The 20,227-nt window shown below is 52.8% G+C and overlaps 1 protein-coding gene across 2 annotated transcripts in view; it reads left to right on the forward strand.

Moving 5' to 3' along the window:
- Window positions 1-1,123: 1,123 nt before the first annotated feature.
- Window positions 1,124-20,227, forward strand: part of LOC119967877 (NACHT, LRR and PYD domains-containing protein 3-like) — a 35,236-nt gene continuing 16,132 nt past the window's right edge. Inside the window, exons 1-3 of one of the 2 annotated variants that reach the window (XM_038800960.1) lie at window positions 1,124-1,281; window positions 16,440-16,505; window positions 17,445-19,185. In XM_038800960.1, coding sequence (XP_038656888.1) covers window positions 16,460-16,505; window positions 17,445-19,185 — 1,787 coding nt within the window. In that variant the 5' untranslated portion in view covers window positions 1,124-1,281; window positions 16,440-16,459. Of the gene's footprint in view, window positions 1,282-5,928; window positions 6,035-16,439; window positions 16,506-17,444; window positions 19,186-20,227 lie in introns of those variants that run through there. The other variant, XM_038800959.1, reaches the window with a different exon arrangement.

Here is a 20,227-nt window from a genome sequence, read left to right on the forward strand (position 1 = left end):
TTGCCTTTTGCCTCACTCTTGTCAACTCTTGTAATCTGTGTTCAACCCCATCACAGACCTTCCCTCTGTGTTGTGAATATAGGAGCGCCCTATGTGACAATTGGAAGATGTGAGGAACATTGAATAATAAATGTAGTCGGCAGTTTAAGGGTTAATAGTCTGTGGTTAGAATGCGTTTGACTGCAGTGGTCATGTTTTTTTTAAAAAAATTAAAAATTCTGTTTTCAGGTCCTGGGTGCTTTTAACGGCCAGGTTGTGAAATTGACAAAGGGGATGTGTTTTTCAGTCTGGACTAATGGAAAGGTCGCTGGGGAGTTCATGTGCAGACTGCAGAGACAAGAGGCAGAATTCTCCCGTTTCTGCGGCTAAATGCCGGCGTGGGACCCGTGGTGTTTCACGACCGGCAATTGGAACAAACCCTTCACCGATCCCGGTATCGACGAGGGGCTAGCACCGGCGCCGGTTGACACTTCCATTGATCGGGCCAGAGAACGACCGGGTCCCGGTCCGCGCATGCGCACGGCTGACGACCTGCACCGGTCACGCCATTCGACGTGGCGCCGGCCGTACGCGTAACCTAACCCGCAAACCGTGACTCCACAGCCCACCCCCCACCCCAGCCGTAGCAGATGCCCTCCCCGGCCAGCGGCACGGATCCCGCGTTGGAGTCCATTCTCCGATCGCCGGACACGATTTTGGCTTCGGAGAATCTTGCCTCGTGTGTTTCATTGCTGGGTGGAGCTCAGAGAGGCAGTGAGTTTGGAGGAGTTGAGTTCTGATCTGCCTAACTCCGAGTCCACTATTCTTTCCAAGTTGGATAGTTTAAAAAAAAAAGGTAATAGTATTCTAAAGCAGAGCAGTCTTGTCTGAAATCCAGAGGCTGAAACAGCCCATTTGAAGCAGCTATTTTGAAGATATTCAGCCAGAGTCTGAAAGGGTTCTGACCAGAGGCAAAATCTGTTCTGTAAAGCACGTTTTACTCTGTCATGTTCATTTTAAACCGGATTGATGCTGTATGTTTATTTTCATGTTGTATGATGACAAAGCTCGACGTTTAGAATGTGTGTCCAGGGTCCAAATTCCTGTTGGTGTTCAATTGGACTTACACATTGTTGTTCGACAGACACAAGCCGGCTCTCTGAGATCCTGGACGATAATTTTGAGCTGTACAGATGCACCAGATTCTACCGGGATGGATTGGAGCAGCCGGTTGAAGGACAAGTGACAGCCATCAGCCTGGCTTTATGTCGCGGGAAGTGTCTGGAGGATAAAGAACACCAGGTAAGTCCGAAGAGCAGGGTGCGCGCTTCAGTAGCACTGAGCAGCCAGGGATACGCAATGCAATGTTGGGGAATGTAGTGAAGGCTTGTGAGCTGGTGGGGGGGGGGGGGGGGAGAGAAAGGTTAATTTGATACGTAATAAATGATCCAGCAATACTGGGGATCTAGAGCGGGAAGGCAGGATGCAGCATTGAGTTTACGATCAGATCAGCCATTGGTGGCACAGTGGTTAGCACCGGTTTCCTCCGGGTGCTCCGGTTTCCTCCCACAGTCCAAAGATGTGCAGGTTAGGTGGATTGGCCGTGCTAAATTGCCCCTTAGTGTCCAAAATTGCCCTTAGTGTTGGGTGGGGTTACTGGGTTATGGGGATAGGGTGGAGGTGTGAGGCCTGGGTAGGGTGCTCTTTCCAAGAGCCGGTGCAGACTCGATGGGCCGAATGGCCTCCTGCACTGTAAATTCTACGATTCTGTAGATTTTGCCATTTGTCATCAGAAATAATTCTCTGCTCCTCTTCCCACCCCCCCCCCCCCCCCCCCACCACCTTCCGACCCCACAATGCCCTGACTCCTTCGTCAATCCAGTGTCTGTCGAACTCAGCCACGCGTACATTGAATAACCTGCAGCCACCCCCACTGCGCTGTTTGGGGGGGGGGGGGGGGGGGGGGGGATGAGAATGCCAGAGACCGCCGAGACCGAGAGAAATTTCTCCTCGTCCAATGCCCTTAAATGGGAGGCCCTTTATTTTTAAACCGTGCCCCCCACCTCCCCCCCCCCCCGAGTTCCTGGTTCCCCCTCCCTCATCCCCCCTCCCACTCCCACGAGGGACAGAATCCTTCCAGCGTCCACTCTTGTCGAGCTCCCCTTGAAATCTTGTACGTTTCATTGAGATCTCCTCTCCTTCTTCTGAACTCCAATGAGCCCAGCCCCCCGCTCCCCACCCACTCGACCTTTCCCCAAAATATATACCCCTTCATCCCTGGAATCAACTTAGCGAGCCATCTCTGAACTGCTTGCAAGCAGATCAATATATGCTAGTGCGTCCCTACTAGAGTTAAAAACTCTGGACTATTACCATCCCCGAGTCCACCCCAACTCTGGCTGGGCCACTGGACAGATATTTATTTTAATTGTGTAAGACCGAGGCAAGGATTCTGCGCTCCAGGAGTGATTACACAATGAAATAGGGATATGGTTTATTAAAAAAACCTTTATTACTCATGTCTTTAACAGCACACCAGAAAATAGCTTACAATTAGCTCAAAAGTTGCCACCCAGGGTTGATAGGGTTGTTAAGAAGGCGTATGGTGTTTTGGCTTTCATTAACAGGGGGATTGAGTTTAAGAGCCGCGAGGTTTTGCTGCAACTTTATAAAACCCTAGTTAGACCACACTTGGAATATTGTGTCCAGTTCTGGTCGCATCATTATAGGAAGGATGTGGATGCTTTGGAGAGGGTGCAGAGGAGATTTACCAGGATGCTGCCTGGACTGGGGGGGCATGTCTTATGAAGAAAGGTTGAGGGAGCTAGGGCTTTTCTCACTGGAGCGAAGAAGGCAGAGAGGTGACTTGATAGGGGTGTACAAGGTGATGAGAGGCATGGATAGAGTGGACAGCCAGAGACTTTCCCCAGGGTGGAAATGGCTGTCACGAGGGGACATAATTAGAAGGTGTTTGAAGGAAGGTATAGGGGAGATGTCAGAGGTCGGTTCTTTACACAGAGAGTGGTGGGTGTGTGGAATGCACTGCCAGCAGAGGTGGTGGGGTCAGAGCCATTAGGGACATTTAAGCGACTCTTAGGCAAGCACATGGACAGCAGTAAATTGAAGGGGTGGAGGTTAGGTTGATCTCAGATTAGGATAAATGGTCAGCACAGCATCGTGGGCTGAAGGGCCTGTACTGTTCTAATTGGCTTAAACAATGCTAATTAATACAGCGACACACTAACCCTTCATTGCTATCTTTATTCCCACTGAAACAACGAAACGCCATCTCGGCTCTCAATCCACTGTTATATACAGTGAGCAGACTCCGGAATGCTTGCTGTGCAGCGATGGCTGGACACGCCACTTTGAGAAAGAGAGATCTTCTGAGATGGCTTTTGAGAAGTAGAGCTGACCGCCCCCCGCTCCCTGTCAGAACCATGCAGAATCTCTGGATGTAATTCTTCACAAACTCCTCCGCTCATCTTCCAGCCACAAAGTAAAAGCGAACTTCCACAGTCGACTTTTCCTCATCGCCTGGCTCATCCCGTCAGCTCACGGAACTGAACGTGATGTCGCTCATTAACGACCCCGCAGGGCACCCTCTTGATGTGAACAAAAATCCATTAGCCCAAGCTTTTACCGTGCTTTAATTGCAACCCCAGCTCGCCAAAAGAAACCAGGATTGTCTTGGAAACCAGGATTGGTTAAAACACGACCGCAGCGGTCTTGCACACACTAACCCAGGCTTTTCAATCTCACTGCACCAACTGCATATAACACAATGTATCTGAAATCCCGACATTCATCACAACCCAGAACTCCAGTCCCAACAACACCCTGTCCAGTTAGAGCAAGATAACCGACCTTAATACTCAATCCCCCCCCCCCCGCCCCCCGCCACCCTGCAATACAGGCCAACGTTCCATTTGCCTTCCTTATCAGTTCCTGCCCCAGCATGCGAACATTTTGTGATATGTGACCCAGGTCACCCAGATCCCTCGGCAATCTGCAGTCATTCACCATTCACATTATAGTTTGATTTTCTATTCTTCATGTCAAAGTGCACAAGCTCGGATTATCCCATAGTATGCTCCATCATAGGTCGCAGAGCGAGGGAACATTGTCGAGGCTGGGGGGAGGTTACAGAGATAGGGAGGGTTGTGGGGGCTCGAGGAGGTTACAGAGATAGGGAGGGTTGTAGGGGCTGGAGGAGGTTACAGAGATAGGGAGGGTTGTAGGGACTGGAGGAGGTTACAGAGATAGGGAGAGTTGTAGCGACTGGAGGAGGTTACATAGATAAGGCGGGTTGTAGGGGCCAGAAGAGGTTACAGAGATAGGGAGGGTTATAGAGACGGGGAGGTTACAGAGATAGGGAGGTTTGTAGGGGCTGGAGGAGGTTACAGAGATAGGGAGAGTTGTGGGGAAGTGGGGTTACAGAGATAGGGAGGGTTGTGGGGAAGGGGGGAGGTTACAGAGATAGGGAGGGTTATAGAGACTGGGGGAGGTTACAGAGATAGGGAGGGTTATAGAGACTGGGGGAGGTTACAGAGATAGGGAGGGTTGGGGGGAAGGGGGGAGGTTACAAAGATAGGGAGGGTTGTGGGGAAGGGGGGAGGTTACAGAGATAGGGAGGGTTGTGGGGAAGGGGGGAGGTTACAGAGATAGGGAGGGTTGTGGGGAAGGGGGAGGTTACAGAGATAGGGAGGGTTGTGGGGAAGGGGGGAGGTTACAGAGATAGGGAGGGTTGTGGGGAAGGGGGGAGGTTACAGAGATAGGGAGAGTTGGGGGGAAGAGGGGTTACAGAGATAGGGAGGGTTGTGGGGAAGGGGGGAGGTTACAGAGATAGGGAGAGTTGGGGGGAAGAGGGGTTACAGAGATAGGGAGGGTTGTGGGGAAGGGGGGAGGTTACAGAGATAGGGAGGGTTATAGAGACTGGGGGAGGTTACAATGATATTCATCATTACCTCATCATGAATAAATCCACTGGGAGAGTTCCCGAGAAACATCTTCATCCGGAGAGCGGTGGGAATGTGGATCTCGCTCCCACCGGGAGCGGTGGGAATGTGGAACTCGCTCCCACCGGGAGCGGTGGGAATGTGGAACTCGCACCCACCGGGAGCGGTGGGAATGTGGAACTCGCTCCCACCGGGAGCGGTGGGAATGTGGAACTCGCACCCACCGGGAGCGGTGGGAATGTGGAACTCGCTCCCACCGGGAGCGGTGGGAATGTGGATCTCGCTCCCACCGGGAGCGGTGGGAATGTGGAACTCGCTCCCACCGGGAGCGGTGGGAATGTGGAACTCAGCTTCCCACCGGGCGACGGTGGGAATGTGGAACTCGCTCCCACCGGGAGCGGTGGGAATGTGGAACTCGATCCCACCGGGAGCGGTGGAATGTGAACTCGCACCAACGGGACGGGGGTGGGCATGTGGAACTCGCACCCACCGGAGCAGGGTGGGAATGTGGCACTCTCACCCACTGGTAATGCGTGTGGGAATGTGGGAACTCGCACCCACCGGGACCCCGGTGGGAATGTGGGACACTCGCTCCCACCGGGAGCGGTGGGAATGTGGAACTCGCACCCACTGGGAGCGGTGGGAATGTGGAACTCGCTCCCACCGGGAGCGGTGGGAATGTGGAACTCGCACCCACTGGGAGCGGTGGGAATGTGGAACTCGCTCCCACCGGGAGCGGTTGAGGTGTATGGTGGGGACGTATTGAACACACCAGGGATAAACACACATGGGAGAGAGGGATGGGAGGAGATGCTGATGGGGTGAGATGCAGACAGGAGGAGGGCTGTGTGGAGCAGGACCACCAGCACCCAGCCGATGGGCTGAATGGCCTCTCTGTGTGCCTGCCGATGTGTTGTGACGTGCTCACTCTTGTCCTTCCCAGAGGGTCAGCGAGCTGGAGGAGCAGGGAGCCGGGGCTGCCAAACTGGTGATGGAGAAGGGTTGTGAGGCAGTGCGGGCGATGTGGAAATCCTTTCTGAGCCTGCGGCGAGAGATACCAAAGCTGGAGAGGGTGCTGAGCGACGTCGAGAATCACGGTACAGTCCGAGCTCCGAGTACAGTCTCAGATTAGCATCACTGGGGGCACCAGGCTGGAGAGGCTGTGGGGAATAGTGAGAGGAAACCCGGGATGGTGCAGGCAAAGTGCAGATATGGGCGGAGGATGAGGGGGGGGGGGGCGAATGTAGTTTAACGGCGAGAGGCAGTGCTTCATTTCGCTCGGATGAACAAGTAGAAGCAATTTTAAATTGATTGGCGCCATTCGAAAGTTGGGATAGGTTTATTCAGACAAATGGAATGGTACGAGGATAGTTGGGATTAAAATGTGGATGGGATCCTGGATTTGATGAAATCAGTTTGTCAGAATTACAGAAGGAGGCCGTTTGTCCCATTGTGTCTGTACCTGCTCTCCCAGGAAGCATTGCGACTTAGGGCCATTCTCCTACCCCTGTGCGTTGTGTCGATTCAAACAAACATCTCTCTTTCTCCTGGGCAGTTCCCCCAGGGTCGAGCATGACTTGCTTCCTCTCCTGGGAGTGGGGGGGGGGGCTTTGCGATGGCTGAATAGCCCGCTCCTTTAACCGCCGACTCTGCCACAGGTGGTGTTTGATGAGGCGGGTGGGTGGGACGCTCCCCTTTCGTCGTTTGTGCTGGACTGCCGCGTGCTCCAGTCGGCGATGCTTCGAGGGCGTTGGCACCTGCGCGGATGCTTCTTCTCCAGTTGGTGCGTTCCAGCCAGCGGTTCCCGCGTGCCGATGGGGATGTTGCATTTATTTCGGGAGCCTTTCGGAGCATCGTTGTAGCCTTTCCACGGCCCTCCTGGAGACCGCTTGCCAGTGCAGAGCCCGGAGTAGAGCACTCGTCCAGCACTTGTGTCGACCATGCGGACAATGTGGCCCATCTATCACAGCTGGTCGAGCGTGACCAGTGCCTCGATACTGGAGTTAATGGCCTGGGAGAGGGCGCTCACCTTGGTACGCCTATCCTGCCAGTGGATTTTCAGGAGTTTGCGGAGACAGTGCTGGTGATACCTGTCATGGGATTTGAGGTGTGCTGTGCATTGTAAATGAAATGAAAATGGCTTATTGTCACGAGTAGGCTTAAATGAAGTTACTGTGAAAAGCCCCTATTCGCCACATTCCGGCGCCTGTTCGGGGAGGCTGGTACGGGAATCAAACCGTGCTGCTGGCCTGCTTTAAAAGCCACCGATTTAGCCTGGTGAGCTAAGCCAGCCCCATCGATTTAAAATACTCATCTAATGCACATTCTCCCATGTCCGCGTGGGTTCCTCCGGGTGCTCCGGCTTCCTCCCACAAGTCCCGAAAGACATGTTAGGTGAATTCCGAATTCTCCCTCTGTCTACCCAAACAGGCGCCGGAATGTGGCGACGAGGGGATTTTCACAGTAACTTCATTGCAGTGTTAGTGCAAGCCTACTTATGACAATAATAAATATTGTTATATTATAGTGCCGCGATTGAGCCAGCCTCCATCAGATTGTTATATTATAGTGCCGCGATTGAGCCAGCCTCCATCAGATTGTTATATTATAGTGCCGCGATTGAGCCAGCCTCCATCAGATTGTTATATTATAGTGCCGCGATTGAGCCAGCCTCCATCAGATTGTTATATTATAGTGCCGCGATTGAGCCAGCCTCCATCAGATTGTTATATTATAGTGCCGCGATTGAGCCAGCCTCCATCAGATTGTTATATTATAGTGCCGCGATTGAGCCAGCCTCCATCACACTTCCAGGCCGTGCATTCTAGGCACCAACCACTCGCTGTGTGAAAAGGTTTTCTCTCGCGTCACGTTTGCTTCTTTTAACACCATAAGACGTAGGAGCAGAATTAGGCCACTCGGCCCATCAAGTCTGCTCTGCCATTCAATCATGGCTGATAATTTTCTCAACCCCATTCCTCTGCCTTCTCCCCATAACCCCCGATGCCCTTATTAATCAAGAACCTATCTGCCTCTGTCTTAAAGACACTCAGTGATTTAGCCTCCACAGCCTTCTGCGGCAAAGAGTTCCACAGATTCACCACCCTCTGGCTGACGAAATTCCTCCTCATCTCTGTTTTAGAGGATGGTCCCTTTAGTCTGAGATTGTGCCCTCTGGTTCTAGTTTTTCCTACAAGTGGAAACATCCTCTCCACGTCCACTCTATCCAGGCCTCACAGTATCCTGTAAGTTTCAATAAGATCCCCTCATCCTTCTCAACTCCAACGAGTACAGACACAGAGTCCTCAATTGTTCCTCATACGACAAGTTCTTCATTCCAGGGATCATTCTTGTGAGCCTCCTCTGGACCCTTTCCAAGGCCCAGCACATCCTTCCTTAGATACGGGGCCCAGAACTGCTCACAATACTCCAAATGGGGTCTGACCAGAGCCTTATACAGCCTCAGAAGTACATCCCTGCTCTTGTATTCTAGCCCTCTTGACATGAATGCTAACATTGCATTTACCTTCCTAACTGCCGACTGAACCTGCTCGTTAACCTTAAGAGAATCATGAACAAGGACTCCCAAGTCCCTTTGTGCTTCTGATTTCCGAAGCATTTCCCCGTTTAGAAAATAGTCTATGCCTCCATTCCTCCTTCCAAAGTGCATAACCTCACACTTTTCCACATCGTATTCCATCTGCCACTTCATTGCCCGCTCTCCTAGCTTGTCCAAATCCTTCTGCAGCCCCCTTGCTTCCTCAATACTACCTGTCCCTCTACAGATCTTTGTATCATCTGCAAACTTAGCAACAGTGCCTTCAGTTCCTTCTTCCAGATCATTAATGTATATTGTGTAAAGTTGTGGTCCCAGCACAGACCCCTGAGTCACACCACTAGTCACCGGCTGCCATCCTGAAAAAGACCCCTTTATCCCCATTCTCTGCCTTCTGCCAGTCAGCCAATCCTCTATCCATGCCAGGATCTTACCCTGAACACCACGAGCTCTTAACATATTTAACAATCTCCTATGCGGCAAAGGCCTCTGGAAATCTAAATAAATCACATCCACTGGTTCTCCTTTGTCTAACTTGCTTGTTACCTCCTCAAAGAACTCAAACAGATTTGTCAGACACGACCTCCCTTTGACAAAGCCGTGCTGACTCAGTCCTATTTTACCATGCACTTCCACGTGCTTGGCGATCTCATCTTTAATAACAGACTCTAAAATCTGACTAATGACCGGAGTCAGGCTAACCGGCCTATAATTTCCCATCTACCTCCCTCCCTTCTTAAACAGGGGTGTTACATTAGCCACCTTCCAGTCCTCTGGGACCCTCCCTGCCTCCAGTGATTCCTGAAAGATCATCACTAATGCCTCCACAATCTCCTCAGCTATCTCTTTTAGAACCCTGTGGTGTAGTCCATCCGGTCCAGGTGACTTATCCGCCTTCAGACCTTTCAGTTTCCCCAGAACCTTCTCCTTGGTAATGGCCACTGCACTCACCTCTGCCCCCTGGTTCTCCTGGAGCTCTGGCATCCCACTGGTGTCTTCCACCGTGAAGAATGATGCAAAGTAACTATTCAGTCTGTCTGCCATTTCTTTGTTTCCTATTATTACTTCCCCAGCCACATTTTCCAGTGATCCAATGTCTATTTTTGCCTCTCTCTTACCTTTTATATATTGAAAAAATCTCTTCCTGTCTTCCTTTATATTACTAGCTAGCTTGCACTCATATTTCATCTTCTCCCCCTTTATTGCTTTTTAAATTGTCCTCTGCTCGCTTTTAAAGGCTTCCCTGTCCTCTGGTTTCCCACTAATCCTCGCCACTTTGTATGTTTTTTCTTTAGCCTTTATGCTGTCCTTGACATCCCTCGTCAGCTATGGATGCCTTGTCCTCCCCTTAGCATGTTTCCTCCTCCTTGTGATGAATTTCTGTTGTGCCTCCCGAATAACCCCCAAAACTCCTGCCTTTGCTGTTCCACTGTCTTCCCTGCTCGGCTCCTTCTCTAATCAGCTCTGGCCAGCTCCTCCCTCATGTCTTTGTAGTTACCCTTATTTAATTGTAATACCGTTACATCTGATTGCAGCTTCTCAAACTGCAGGGTAAATTCTATCATAGTGTGTTCACTGCTCCCTAAGGGTTCCTTCACCTTGTTCCCTAATCAAGTCTGCCTCATTGTACAGCACCAAATCCAGAATTGCCTGTTCCCCAGTTGGCTCTGTCACAAGCTGCTCCAAAAAAACATCTCTTAGACATTCCACAAATTTCCTTTTCTCGGGATCCACTACCAACCTGATTTTCCCAGTCCATCTGCATATTGAAGCGCCCCCATGATTATTGTAATATTGCCTTTTTTACATGCCTTTTCTATCTCCTGATTTATTTCCTGCCCCTCATCATGACTACAGCTAGGGGGCCCTGTACATAACTCCCATCAGGGTCTTTTTATCTTTGCGATTCCTCAACTCTACCCACAGATATTCGATGCCTTTTGATCCTATATCGCTCCTTGCTATCGATTTAACTTCATTCCTTACTAACAATGCAACCCCGCCCCCTTTGTCCATCTGCCTGTCCTGTCGATAGGACACATTTCCTCGCACGTTTTGGTCCCAGCCCTGATCCCCTTGAAGCCAAGTCTCTGTGATGCTCACAACATCGTACCGACTAATTTCAATGTGCGCAAAAAGCTCATTTACCTTCTTCCGTATACTGCGCACATTTAGGTACAACGCCCTCAAACCTGCACTGGCTAGCTCCCTTTTCACATTTTTGACTCTGGCTTCTCTGCGTTACACTTTCCCCCTTAATGCCTTTTGTTTCTGGCCCCGTTTTACTTCCCTCCGACTTCCTCTTCCCTCCGACTTCCTGCATCAGTTCCCACCCCCCTGCCACATTAGTTTAAACTCTCCCCAACAGCACTAGCAACCCCCCCCCCCCCCCCCCCCCCCAGGACATCGGTTCCAATCCTGCCCAGGTGTACTGGTCCCACCTCCCCTAGAACCGGTTCCAATGCTCCAGGAATTTGAATCCCTCCCTTCTGCACCATCTCTGGAGCCACGCATTCATCCCATCTATCCTGACATTCCTACTCTGACTAGTTCGTGGCACTGGTAGCAATCCTGAGATTACTACCTTTGAGGTCCTACTTTTTAGTTTAACTCCTAACTCCCTGAATTCAATTTGTAGGACCTCATCCCATTTCTTACCGATCTCGTTGGTGCCTTTGTGCACCACGACAGCTGGCTGTTCACCCTCCCCCCGCCCCAGAATGTCCTGCAGCCGCTCTGAGACATCCTTGACCCTTGCACCAGGGAGGCAACATACCATCCTGGAGTCTTGATTGCGTCCGCAGAACTGCCTGTCTATTCCCCTTACGATCGAGTCCCCTATCACTATAGCCCTGCCCTGCTGTGCAGCAGAGCCAGCCATGGTGCCATGAACCTGGCTGCTGCTGCCTTCCCCTGGTGAGCCAACAGTATCCAAAGCGGTATATCTGTTTTGCAGGGAGATGACCGCAGGGGATACCTGCACTGCCTTCCTACTCTTGCTCTGTTTTTAGGTCACCCATTTTCTATCTCCCTCGGTAACTTTCACCTGGGGTGTGACCAACTCGCTAAACGTGCTATCCATGACCTCCTCAGCATCGCGGATGCTCCAAAGTGAGTCCATCCGCAGCTCCAGAGCCGTCAAGCGGTCCAACAGGAGCTGCAACTGGACACACATCTTGCACGTGAAGGAGCCAGGGACAGTGGACGTGTCCCTGAGCTCCCACATCGCACATGAGGAGCACGACACGGGTCTGGGACCTCCTGCCCTGTCTTAAACCTTTGGTAAACTTATACAACTACAATTGCAAACAACGAAAGGAAAACATGAATAAATTAGACAATGAAAAGAAAAACTACTTACCAGTCACTTACCAGCACCTCCTTCCCACCCAGCTTCGAATTCCCACCTAGCTTCAAATTCCCAAACTCGCTCTTCGCTGCGCCTCACTCTGGCTGTGTCTCGCTCTGGCTGTGTCTCGCTCTTCGCTGCGCCTCGCTCTGGCTGTGTCTCGCTCTGGCTGTGTCTCGCTCTGGCTGTGTCTCGCTCTGGCTGTGTCTCGCTCTGGCTGTGTCTCGCTCTGGGCTGTGTCTCGCTCTGGGCTGTGTCTCGCTCTGGGCTGTGTCTCGCTCTGGGCTGTGTCTCGCTCTGGGCTGTGTCTCGCTCTGGGCTGTGTCTCGCTCTGGGCTGTGTCTCGCTCTGGCTGTGTCTCGCTCTGGCTGTGTCTCGCTCTGGCTGTGTCTCGCTCTGGCTGTGTCTCGCTCTGGCTGTGTCTCGCTCTGGCTGTGTCTCGCTCTGGCTGTGTCTCGCTCTGGCTGTGTCTCGCTCTGGCTGTGTCTCGCTCTGGCTGTGTCCTCGCTCTGGCTGTGTCTCGCTCTGGCTGTGTCTCGCTCTGGCTGTGTCTCGCTCTGGGCTGTGTCTCGCTCTGGGCTGTGTCTCGCTCTGGCTGTGTCTCGCTCTGGGCTGTGTCTCGCTCTGGGCTGTGTCTCGCTCTGGGCTGTGTCTCGCTCTGGCTGTGTCTCGCTCTGGCTGTGTCTCGCTCTGGCTGTGTCTCGCTCTGGCTGTGTCTCGCTCTGGCTGTGTCTCGCTCTGGCTGTGTCTCGCTCTGGCTGTGTCTCGCTCTGGCTGTGTCTCGCTCTGGCTGTGTCTCGCTCTGGCTGTGTCTCGCTCTGGCTGTGTCTCGCTCTGGCTGTGTCTCGCTCTGGCTGTGTCTCGCTCTGGCTGTGTCTCGCTCTGGCTGTGTCTCGCTCTGGCTGTGTCTCGCTCTGGCTGTGTCTCGCTCTGGCTGTGTCTCGCTCTGGCTGTGTCTCGCTCTGGCTGTGTCTCGCTCTGGCTGTGTCTCGCTCTGGCTGTGTCTCGCTCTGGCTGTGTCTCGCTCTGGCTGCGTCTCGCTCTGGCTGCGTCTCGCTCTGGCTGCGTCTCGCTCTGGCTGCGTCTCGCTCTGGCTGCGTCTCGCTCGGCCTGTGTCTCGCTCTGGCTGTGTCTCGCTCTGGCTGTGTCTCGCTCTGGCTGTGTCTCGCTCTGGCTGTGTCTCGCTCTGCTGCGTCTCGCTCTGGCTGCGTCTCGCTCTGGCTGCGTCCGCTCTGGCTGCGTCTCGCTCTGGCTGCGTCTCGCTCTGGCTGCGTCTCGCTCTGGCTGTGTCTCGCTCTGGCTGTGTCTCGCTCTGGCTGCGTCCGCTCTGGCTGCGTCTCGCTCTGGCTGCGTCTCGCTCTGGCTGCGGTCTCGCTCTGGCTGCGTCTCGCTCTGGCTGCGTTCTCGCTCTGGCTGCGTCTCGCTCTGGCTGCGTCTCGCTCTGGCTGCGTCTCGCTCTGGCTGCGTCTCGCTCTGGCTGCGTCTCGCTCTGGCTGCGTCTCGCTCTGGCTGCGTCTCGCTCTGGGCTGTGCCTCGCTCTGGCTGCGTCTCGCTCTGGCTGCGTCTCGCTCTGGCTGTGCCTCGCTCTGGCTGCGTCTCGCTCTGGCTGCGTCTCGCTCTGGCTCACTGGATGCTGAGGGGATTTGAGAGGGTTGAAGCCAGGAAGATTTTTCCCCACTTGCCAGGGAGACGAGAACGAGGACAGAATAGGAAGGTGCTTTTGTAACTTAGAAAGTAGGAGGCCATTCGGCCCCTTGAGCCTGCCCGGCCATTCAATGCACTCACGGCTGATCCTCTATCTCGAAGGCAAACTCCCGCGTCCTCTCTGTACCCCTTCCCTTGACACCTTTAGTGTCAAAAAAATATATTTTATGCCCTTAAATATATTCTGTGGTTTGACCTCTGCAGCTTCTGTGGTCGAGAATTCCACAGATTCACTCTCGTCCGAGTGAAGGTGTTTCTCCTCATCTCCGTCCAAAATGGCCGACCCGGCATCTTGACACTGTGACCCCCCACCCCCATTGTTCCAGACCCCCATGTGGGAGAGTCTGGGAGCAGAGGACAGAATCTCAGAGTGAGGGGAGATTCTGAGAGGATGTTACCCCCATGTGGGAGAGTCTGGGCCCAGAGGGCAGAATCTCAGAGTGAGGGGAGATTCTGAGAGGATGTTTCCCCGTGTGGGAGAGTCTGGGCCCAGAGGGCAGAATCTCAGAGTGAGGGGAGATTCTGAGAGGATGTTTCCCCGTGTGGGAGAGTCTGGGAGCAGAGGACAGAATCTCAGAGTGAGGGGAGATTCTGAGAGGATGTTTCGCCGTTTGGGAGAGTCTGGGAGCAGAGGGCAGAATCTCAGAGTGAGGGGAGATTCTGAGAGGATGTTTCCCCGTGTGGGAGAGTCTGGGAGCAGAGGGCAGAATCTCAGAGTGAGGGGAGAGTCTGAGAGGATGTTTCCCCGTGTGGGAGAGTCTGGGCCCAGAGGGCAGAATCTCAGAGTGAGGGGAGATTCTGAGAGGATGTTTCCCCGTGTGGGAGAGTCTGGGAGCAGAGGGCAGAATCTCAGAGTGAGGGGAGATTCTGAGAGGATGTTTCCCCGTGTGGGAGAGTCTGGGAGCAGAGGGCAGAATCTCAGAGTGAGGGGAGATTCTGAGAGGATGTTTCCCTGTGTGGGAGAGTCTGGGCCCAGAGGGCAGAATCTCAGAGTGAGGGGAGATTCTGAGAGGATGTTTCCCCGTGTGGGATAGTCTGGGAGCAGAGGGCAGAATCTCAGAGTGAGGGGAGATTCTGAGAGGATGTTTCCCCGTGTGGGAGAGTCTGGGCCCAGAGGGCAGAATCTCAGAGTGAGGGGAGATTCTGAGAGGATGTTTCCCCGTGTGGGAGAGTCTGGGACCAGAGGGCAGAATCTCAGTGAGGGGAGAGTCTGAGAGGATGTCTCCCCGTGTGGGAGAGTCTGGGAGCAGAGGGCAGAATCTCAGAGTGAGGGAGATTCTGAGAGGATGTTTCCCTGTGTGGGAGAGTCTGGGACCAGGGGACAGAATCTCAGAGTGAGGGGAGATTCTGAGAGGATGTTTCCCCCGTGTGGGAGAGTCTGGGAGCAGAGGGCAGAATCTCAGTGAGGGGAGATTCTGAGAGGATGTTTCTCCGTGTGGGAGAGTCTGGGCCCAGAGGGCAGAATCTCAGAGTGAGGGGAGATTCTGAGAGGATGTTTCCCCGTGTGGGAGAGTCTGGGCCCAGAGGACAGAATCTCAGAGTGAGGGGAGATTCTGAGAGGATGTTTCCCCGTGTGGGAGAGTCTGGGAGCAGAGGGCAGAATCTCAGAGTGAGGGGAGATTCTGAGAGGATGTTTCCCCGTGTGGGAGAGTCTGGGAGCAGAGGACAGAATCTCAGAGTGAGGGGTCGCCCATTTCAGACAGAGATGAGGAGGAATTTCTTCTCAGAGCAGAGTGAATGTGTGGAATTCTTCACCACAGAGAGCTGTAGAGGCTGGGACCTGAAGTATGTTCAAGGCTGAGACAGATAAATTGTTAATCAGTGAGGGGGTCGACGGTTATGGAGAAAAGGCGGATTGAGGATTATCAGCCATGATCCGTTGGATGGCGGAGTAGACTTGAAGGGCTGAATGGCCTCCTCCTCCTACATTCCCATTTGGAAACAACGGAAGTTATGTTGAACCTCCGATGAATCTCCCTGGGTTTGGCTGGAGTATTGAGCACAATGCTGGATCCCAGGCTTGGGGAAGAATGCCCTTTGGGAAGGGTGCCGAGGTCGGAGGGGGGGGGGGGGGCATTGTCTAGAATGGTCCCTGGGGATTGAGGGACTTCCCATTAATGCGGGCAGGACTGGAGAAGCTGCGATTGTCCTCCTCGGAGCAGAGGACATGAAGACCTTGGACACGAGGTGTTCCAAACCACGATCGAGGAGGAACCGTTTTCAGTGGCGTGTGGATCAGTGACCAGAGGGAGACGGATCGGAGATAATCAGCAAAATGGCGGGAGATTAAATATATTATTCAACCGTTGAGTTGGTGTCGAGCTGGAACCTACAGGGGCAAAGTCAACAGGAGCTTCCAACGGGGGGGGGGAAAGATTTCAGAGTAAAGCTGGGAAATCCATTGGATAGAGTCTTTGAAAGAGCCGGGGTGATGGGCAGAATGGGGGGAGGCAGTGGCGTAGTGGTATTGTCCCTGGATTAGTAATTCAGAGACCCCCCCCCAGGGTAATGCTCTGGGGTCGCGGGTTCCAAACCCACCAGGGCAGACGGTGATATTTGAATTCAATATAAAAATCATTGACCATTGTCGATTGTTGCAAAACCCGTCTGGTTCGCGATGTTCCTTTTGGGAGGGGAATCTGCCGTCCTTACCCCGGTCTGGTCCACATGCGACTCCATCCCACAGCGATGTGATTGACTCCAAACTGCCCGCTCAAGGGGCAATTAATGTTGGGCAATAAATGCTGGTCGCAGCCGGCTCTGGGCCACGTCCCTTGAACGAATAACAATGAACAAGGCGTCCTGTACGACCGTCCTTTGAATATTTTGCTGTGTTTTGATGAAATAGTGCACAGCTTTATCCGGCCATATTCAAATGATCGATTTCCAACAGGGTCCGATCCATCTGGTTACATGGACATTGCAGCAGGTTTACCCGATCTACCCAGTCAGCTGGACGGTAAGTTCCAAACACTTCTACTTTGTTCCTTTTATCTGGAGCTTTCCTGCACTGTCACACCTGAGTCCGTGTGCTCGGTCTCCCGTGCTCTCACTCCTGAGTCCGTGTGCTCGGTCTCCCGTGCTCTCACGCCCGAGTCCGTGCTCGGTCTCTCGCATCTCAAGCCTCAGCCGAGCTTCTGGTCACCTGTGGTAACAGTTTGTTACCTGGCCCGATATCCTATTCAGTTTGCTGACAGCTCCTTCGTGTTATGGTCCAGGGTTTAGAGAACCCCAAAGTGTATCATGGAGTTCACCTGACCCACAACTTTTACTAGATTGTGGTATGGGGAGCACACGGCCCACTCTACAGGTGTGGTACAGCAGAAATGGAAAAGTATTTTTTAACGAAAAACAATATTTATTCTATGAACTCAAATTAACCTTTATAAAACATACAGTGAACATCTTAGCAACCAACAATTCAAATACACCCCCCAAAGAATACAACACTAAGTAATCCTGAATAACTTCCCAAACAACATCCAGACAAAAGAAACACATTTGAACAGAAGCACATCAGGTTTACATTCACTACTGAGAACATTTATAATTCTGAATTCACTAAATGATCAAGAGATAGTCTTTTGATGGCAGAGAGAACAGCAGCACACCTGCTCCGTCTGGCTTCAGCTCCAACACTGAAAACAAAACTAAAACACACCCAGCAGGCTGCTCTAAAACGAAAGTAAAAAGTTGACATACAGCCCAGCTCCACCCACTCTCTGACATCACTGCAGTAGTAACCGCCCATTTCTTAAAGGTACTCTCACTACAGATACTTATATACACGCCCATTTATAAACACTAATCTTAAAGGTACTCTCACATGATACTTGGGGAGTGTTTTACGGTATTAACGGTGCTACGTAAACACACGTTGTTGTTGTTCTGTCCGAAGGTGTTCGAGAGAGGCACCGGGAAAAGCTTCGGATACAAACTGAAATCCTGCGACTAAACACTATTCTCATGAAGGAGAAGCAGAAGGTCTACCCGCTGATGGAGCGGTACGCTCGGCTAACCGTCATCTCTCCCGTTCGGGTCCTCGCTTCTGTCCAGCACGAGCTGCTGGCTCGAGGCCAAGACCACCGGAAACTCCGAGAGGGTCAGCTCCGGCAAAGCCTGCTGAAAATCCGTCCGGATCAGTTGTTCCGGAGGAGATCCAGACGCGGGGCTTCGGCAGCCGTGTGCGGGGTTCCGGGAATCGGGAAGACCACATTGATGCAAAAGGTTGTGCACGACTGGGCCAGGGGTGAAATATACCCGCACTTTCGATTTCTCTTCAGTTTTAAATTCCGGGATTTGAACGCCATAAACTTCAGGATAAACCTGCAGAATCTGATCCTCAATTTCTACCCTTACTTCCGGAGTGTTGGGGAAGCTCTCTGGAAGAACCCAGAGGAATTACTGTTTATATTCGATGGTTTGGATGAATTCAAGGACAGTGTTGATTTTGCTGACAAGCGGAGAAATACAGAACCTCTGACCGTGTGCACAGATCCTGAATTCCGGTGTAAAGTGTCGGACATTGTGTACAGTCTAATACAACACAAGCTGCTGCCAGGATGTTCAGTGCTAGTGACCAGCCGCCCCACTGCATTACATTTATTGGAAAAGGCGGAGATCAGTGTCTGGGCTGAAATCCTGGGATTTGTTGGCGATGAACGGAAGGAATATTTCAACAAGTTTTTTGAGGATCAGACGGTGGCAGCAGCTGTTGTGAAACACGTGGAGGAGAACGAGATCCTGTACACCATGTGCTACAACCCTTCCTACTGCTGGATCCTCGGTCTGTCACTGGGTCCCTTCTTTACACAAAGTGACAGGAAACAGCAGCGAGTTCCCAAGACCATCACCCAACTATATTCCTACTATATTTACAACATTCTGAAAAACCACAGCCGAGAGATTGAAAGCCCCCGCGATGTGTTACTGAAGCTTGGTCAGATGGCCTTCACAGGAGTCTCGGAGAAGAAGATTGTGTTCAGGAATGAAGATTTGATCGAGTCCAATCTGCAACCTTCCCAGTTCCTGTCTGGGTTCCTGATGGAGCTTTTGGAGAGGGACGATTCCGCCCAGAGCGCGGTTTACACATTCCCGCACCTCACCATCCAGGAGTTTGTGGCTGCGCTCGCACAATTCCTGACTCCAGATCCCGGGGATATCAGGGAACTCCTCTGCACTGCCCACAGCCAGCGGGATGGGCGATTTGAGATATTTCTCCGGTTTGTCGCCGGGCTCTCCTCCCCACGGGCAGCTTGGCCCCTGGAGAAGGTTCTGGGTCCCTTTCGCAGCCAAGCAACCCGGCGAGCGATCGACTGGGTCAAGGAGAGGCTGGTGGGGCAGATCGGGAAGGATGGAACTGGTCGGCGGGGAGGGGGGGGCCTCCTCAACGCCCTCCATTACCTCTTTGAGTCTCAGAATACAGAACTGGCTCGGTCCACAGTGGGCTCGGTGGAGACCCTCCAGTTCGACGGCCTGCGGCTGACCCCCATCGATTGTGTGGTGCTGTCCCACGTGGTCGGAATGTGCAGAGGGGTGAAGGAGCAGGGGGTGAAGGAGCTGGATCTGGAGGGCTGCCAAATTGGGCTGGAAGGACTGCAGAGGTTGCTGCCCGCACTCCACGGATGTCGGGCGCTGGGGTAAGTCTTTTGTTGAGTCCTGGCGCCTTCGTTCTGCCAGAGCTTTGTCTTTCCTTCTGGAGCGGGAGGCGCAAACAACCAGATTTTCCAGGGGTTACGTCCGAGCCCGAGACGTTATACCGACTGGGGTAGATTGAACAGTCTGGGACCCCTGATGTGAGGGGCAGAACCCAACTGAGCAGAGGCCTAATCAGCGTTCCTGAAAGGGTTCGACAAGGTCGATGGCCGGGAAGGTGGTTTTCACTTGTGGGCGAGACCAGAAGCGTGGGGGTGGGGTGGGTGGGATAGGGAGAGAGAAAGAGAGGGCGAGAGAAGGAAGCTGGATAAACACGTGGGAGAGAGGGATAGTGGTGATGTAGTGAGATCAAGGTGTGGCCATTCAGCCCCTTGCTGCACAGGGACAGGAGGAGGTTGGTCAGCCTCGGATGTTGCCCCAGCGACAGTGAGGGAACGGCCGATATATTTCCCAGTCAGGGTGGGGAGTGACTTGGAGGGGGAACCTCCAGGTGGTGGGGTTCCCAGGTATCTGCTGCCCTTGTCCTTCTAGATGGTAGTGGTCGTAGGTTTGGAAGGTGCTGCCTGAGGAGCCTTGGTGAGTTGCTGCAGTGCATCTTGTAGATGGTACACACGGCTGTCACTGTGTGTCGGTGGGGGAGGGAGTGAATGTTTGTGGAAGGGGAGCAATCAAGCAAGGCTGCTTTGTCCTGGATGGTGTGGAGCTTCTTGAGTGTTGTTTGCTCATCCAGGCAAGTGGGGAGTATTCCATCACACTGCTGACTTGTGCCTTGTAGATGGTGGACAGGCTTTTTGGGGGGGGGGGGGGGGGTCAGGAGGTGAGTTACTCACCGCAGGATTCCTAGCCTCTGACCACAGTATTTATAGCCACAGTATTTATGTGGCTGGGTCCAGTTCGGTTCCTGGTCAATGGCAATGTAACCCAGAAAGCTAACTCACAGGGACAGCAGGTAATCAGGAAGGGTAATGGAATGTCGGCCCTGATTTCAAGGGGGTTGGAGTATAAGAGTCGGGATGTCTTGCTGCA

This window comes from Scyliorhinus canicula, chromosome 6, assembly GCF_902713615.1.
Source record: "Scyliorhinus canicula chromosome 6, sScyCan1.1, whole genome shotgun sequence".
In the NCBI taxonomy this organism is placed as follows: domain Eukaryota; kingdom Metazoa; phylum Chordata; class Chondrichthyes; order Carcharhiniformes; family Scyliorhinidae; genus Scyliorhinus; species Scyliorhinus canicula.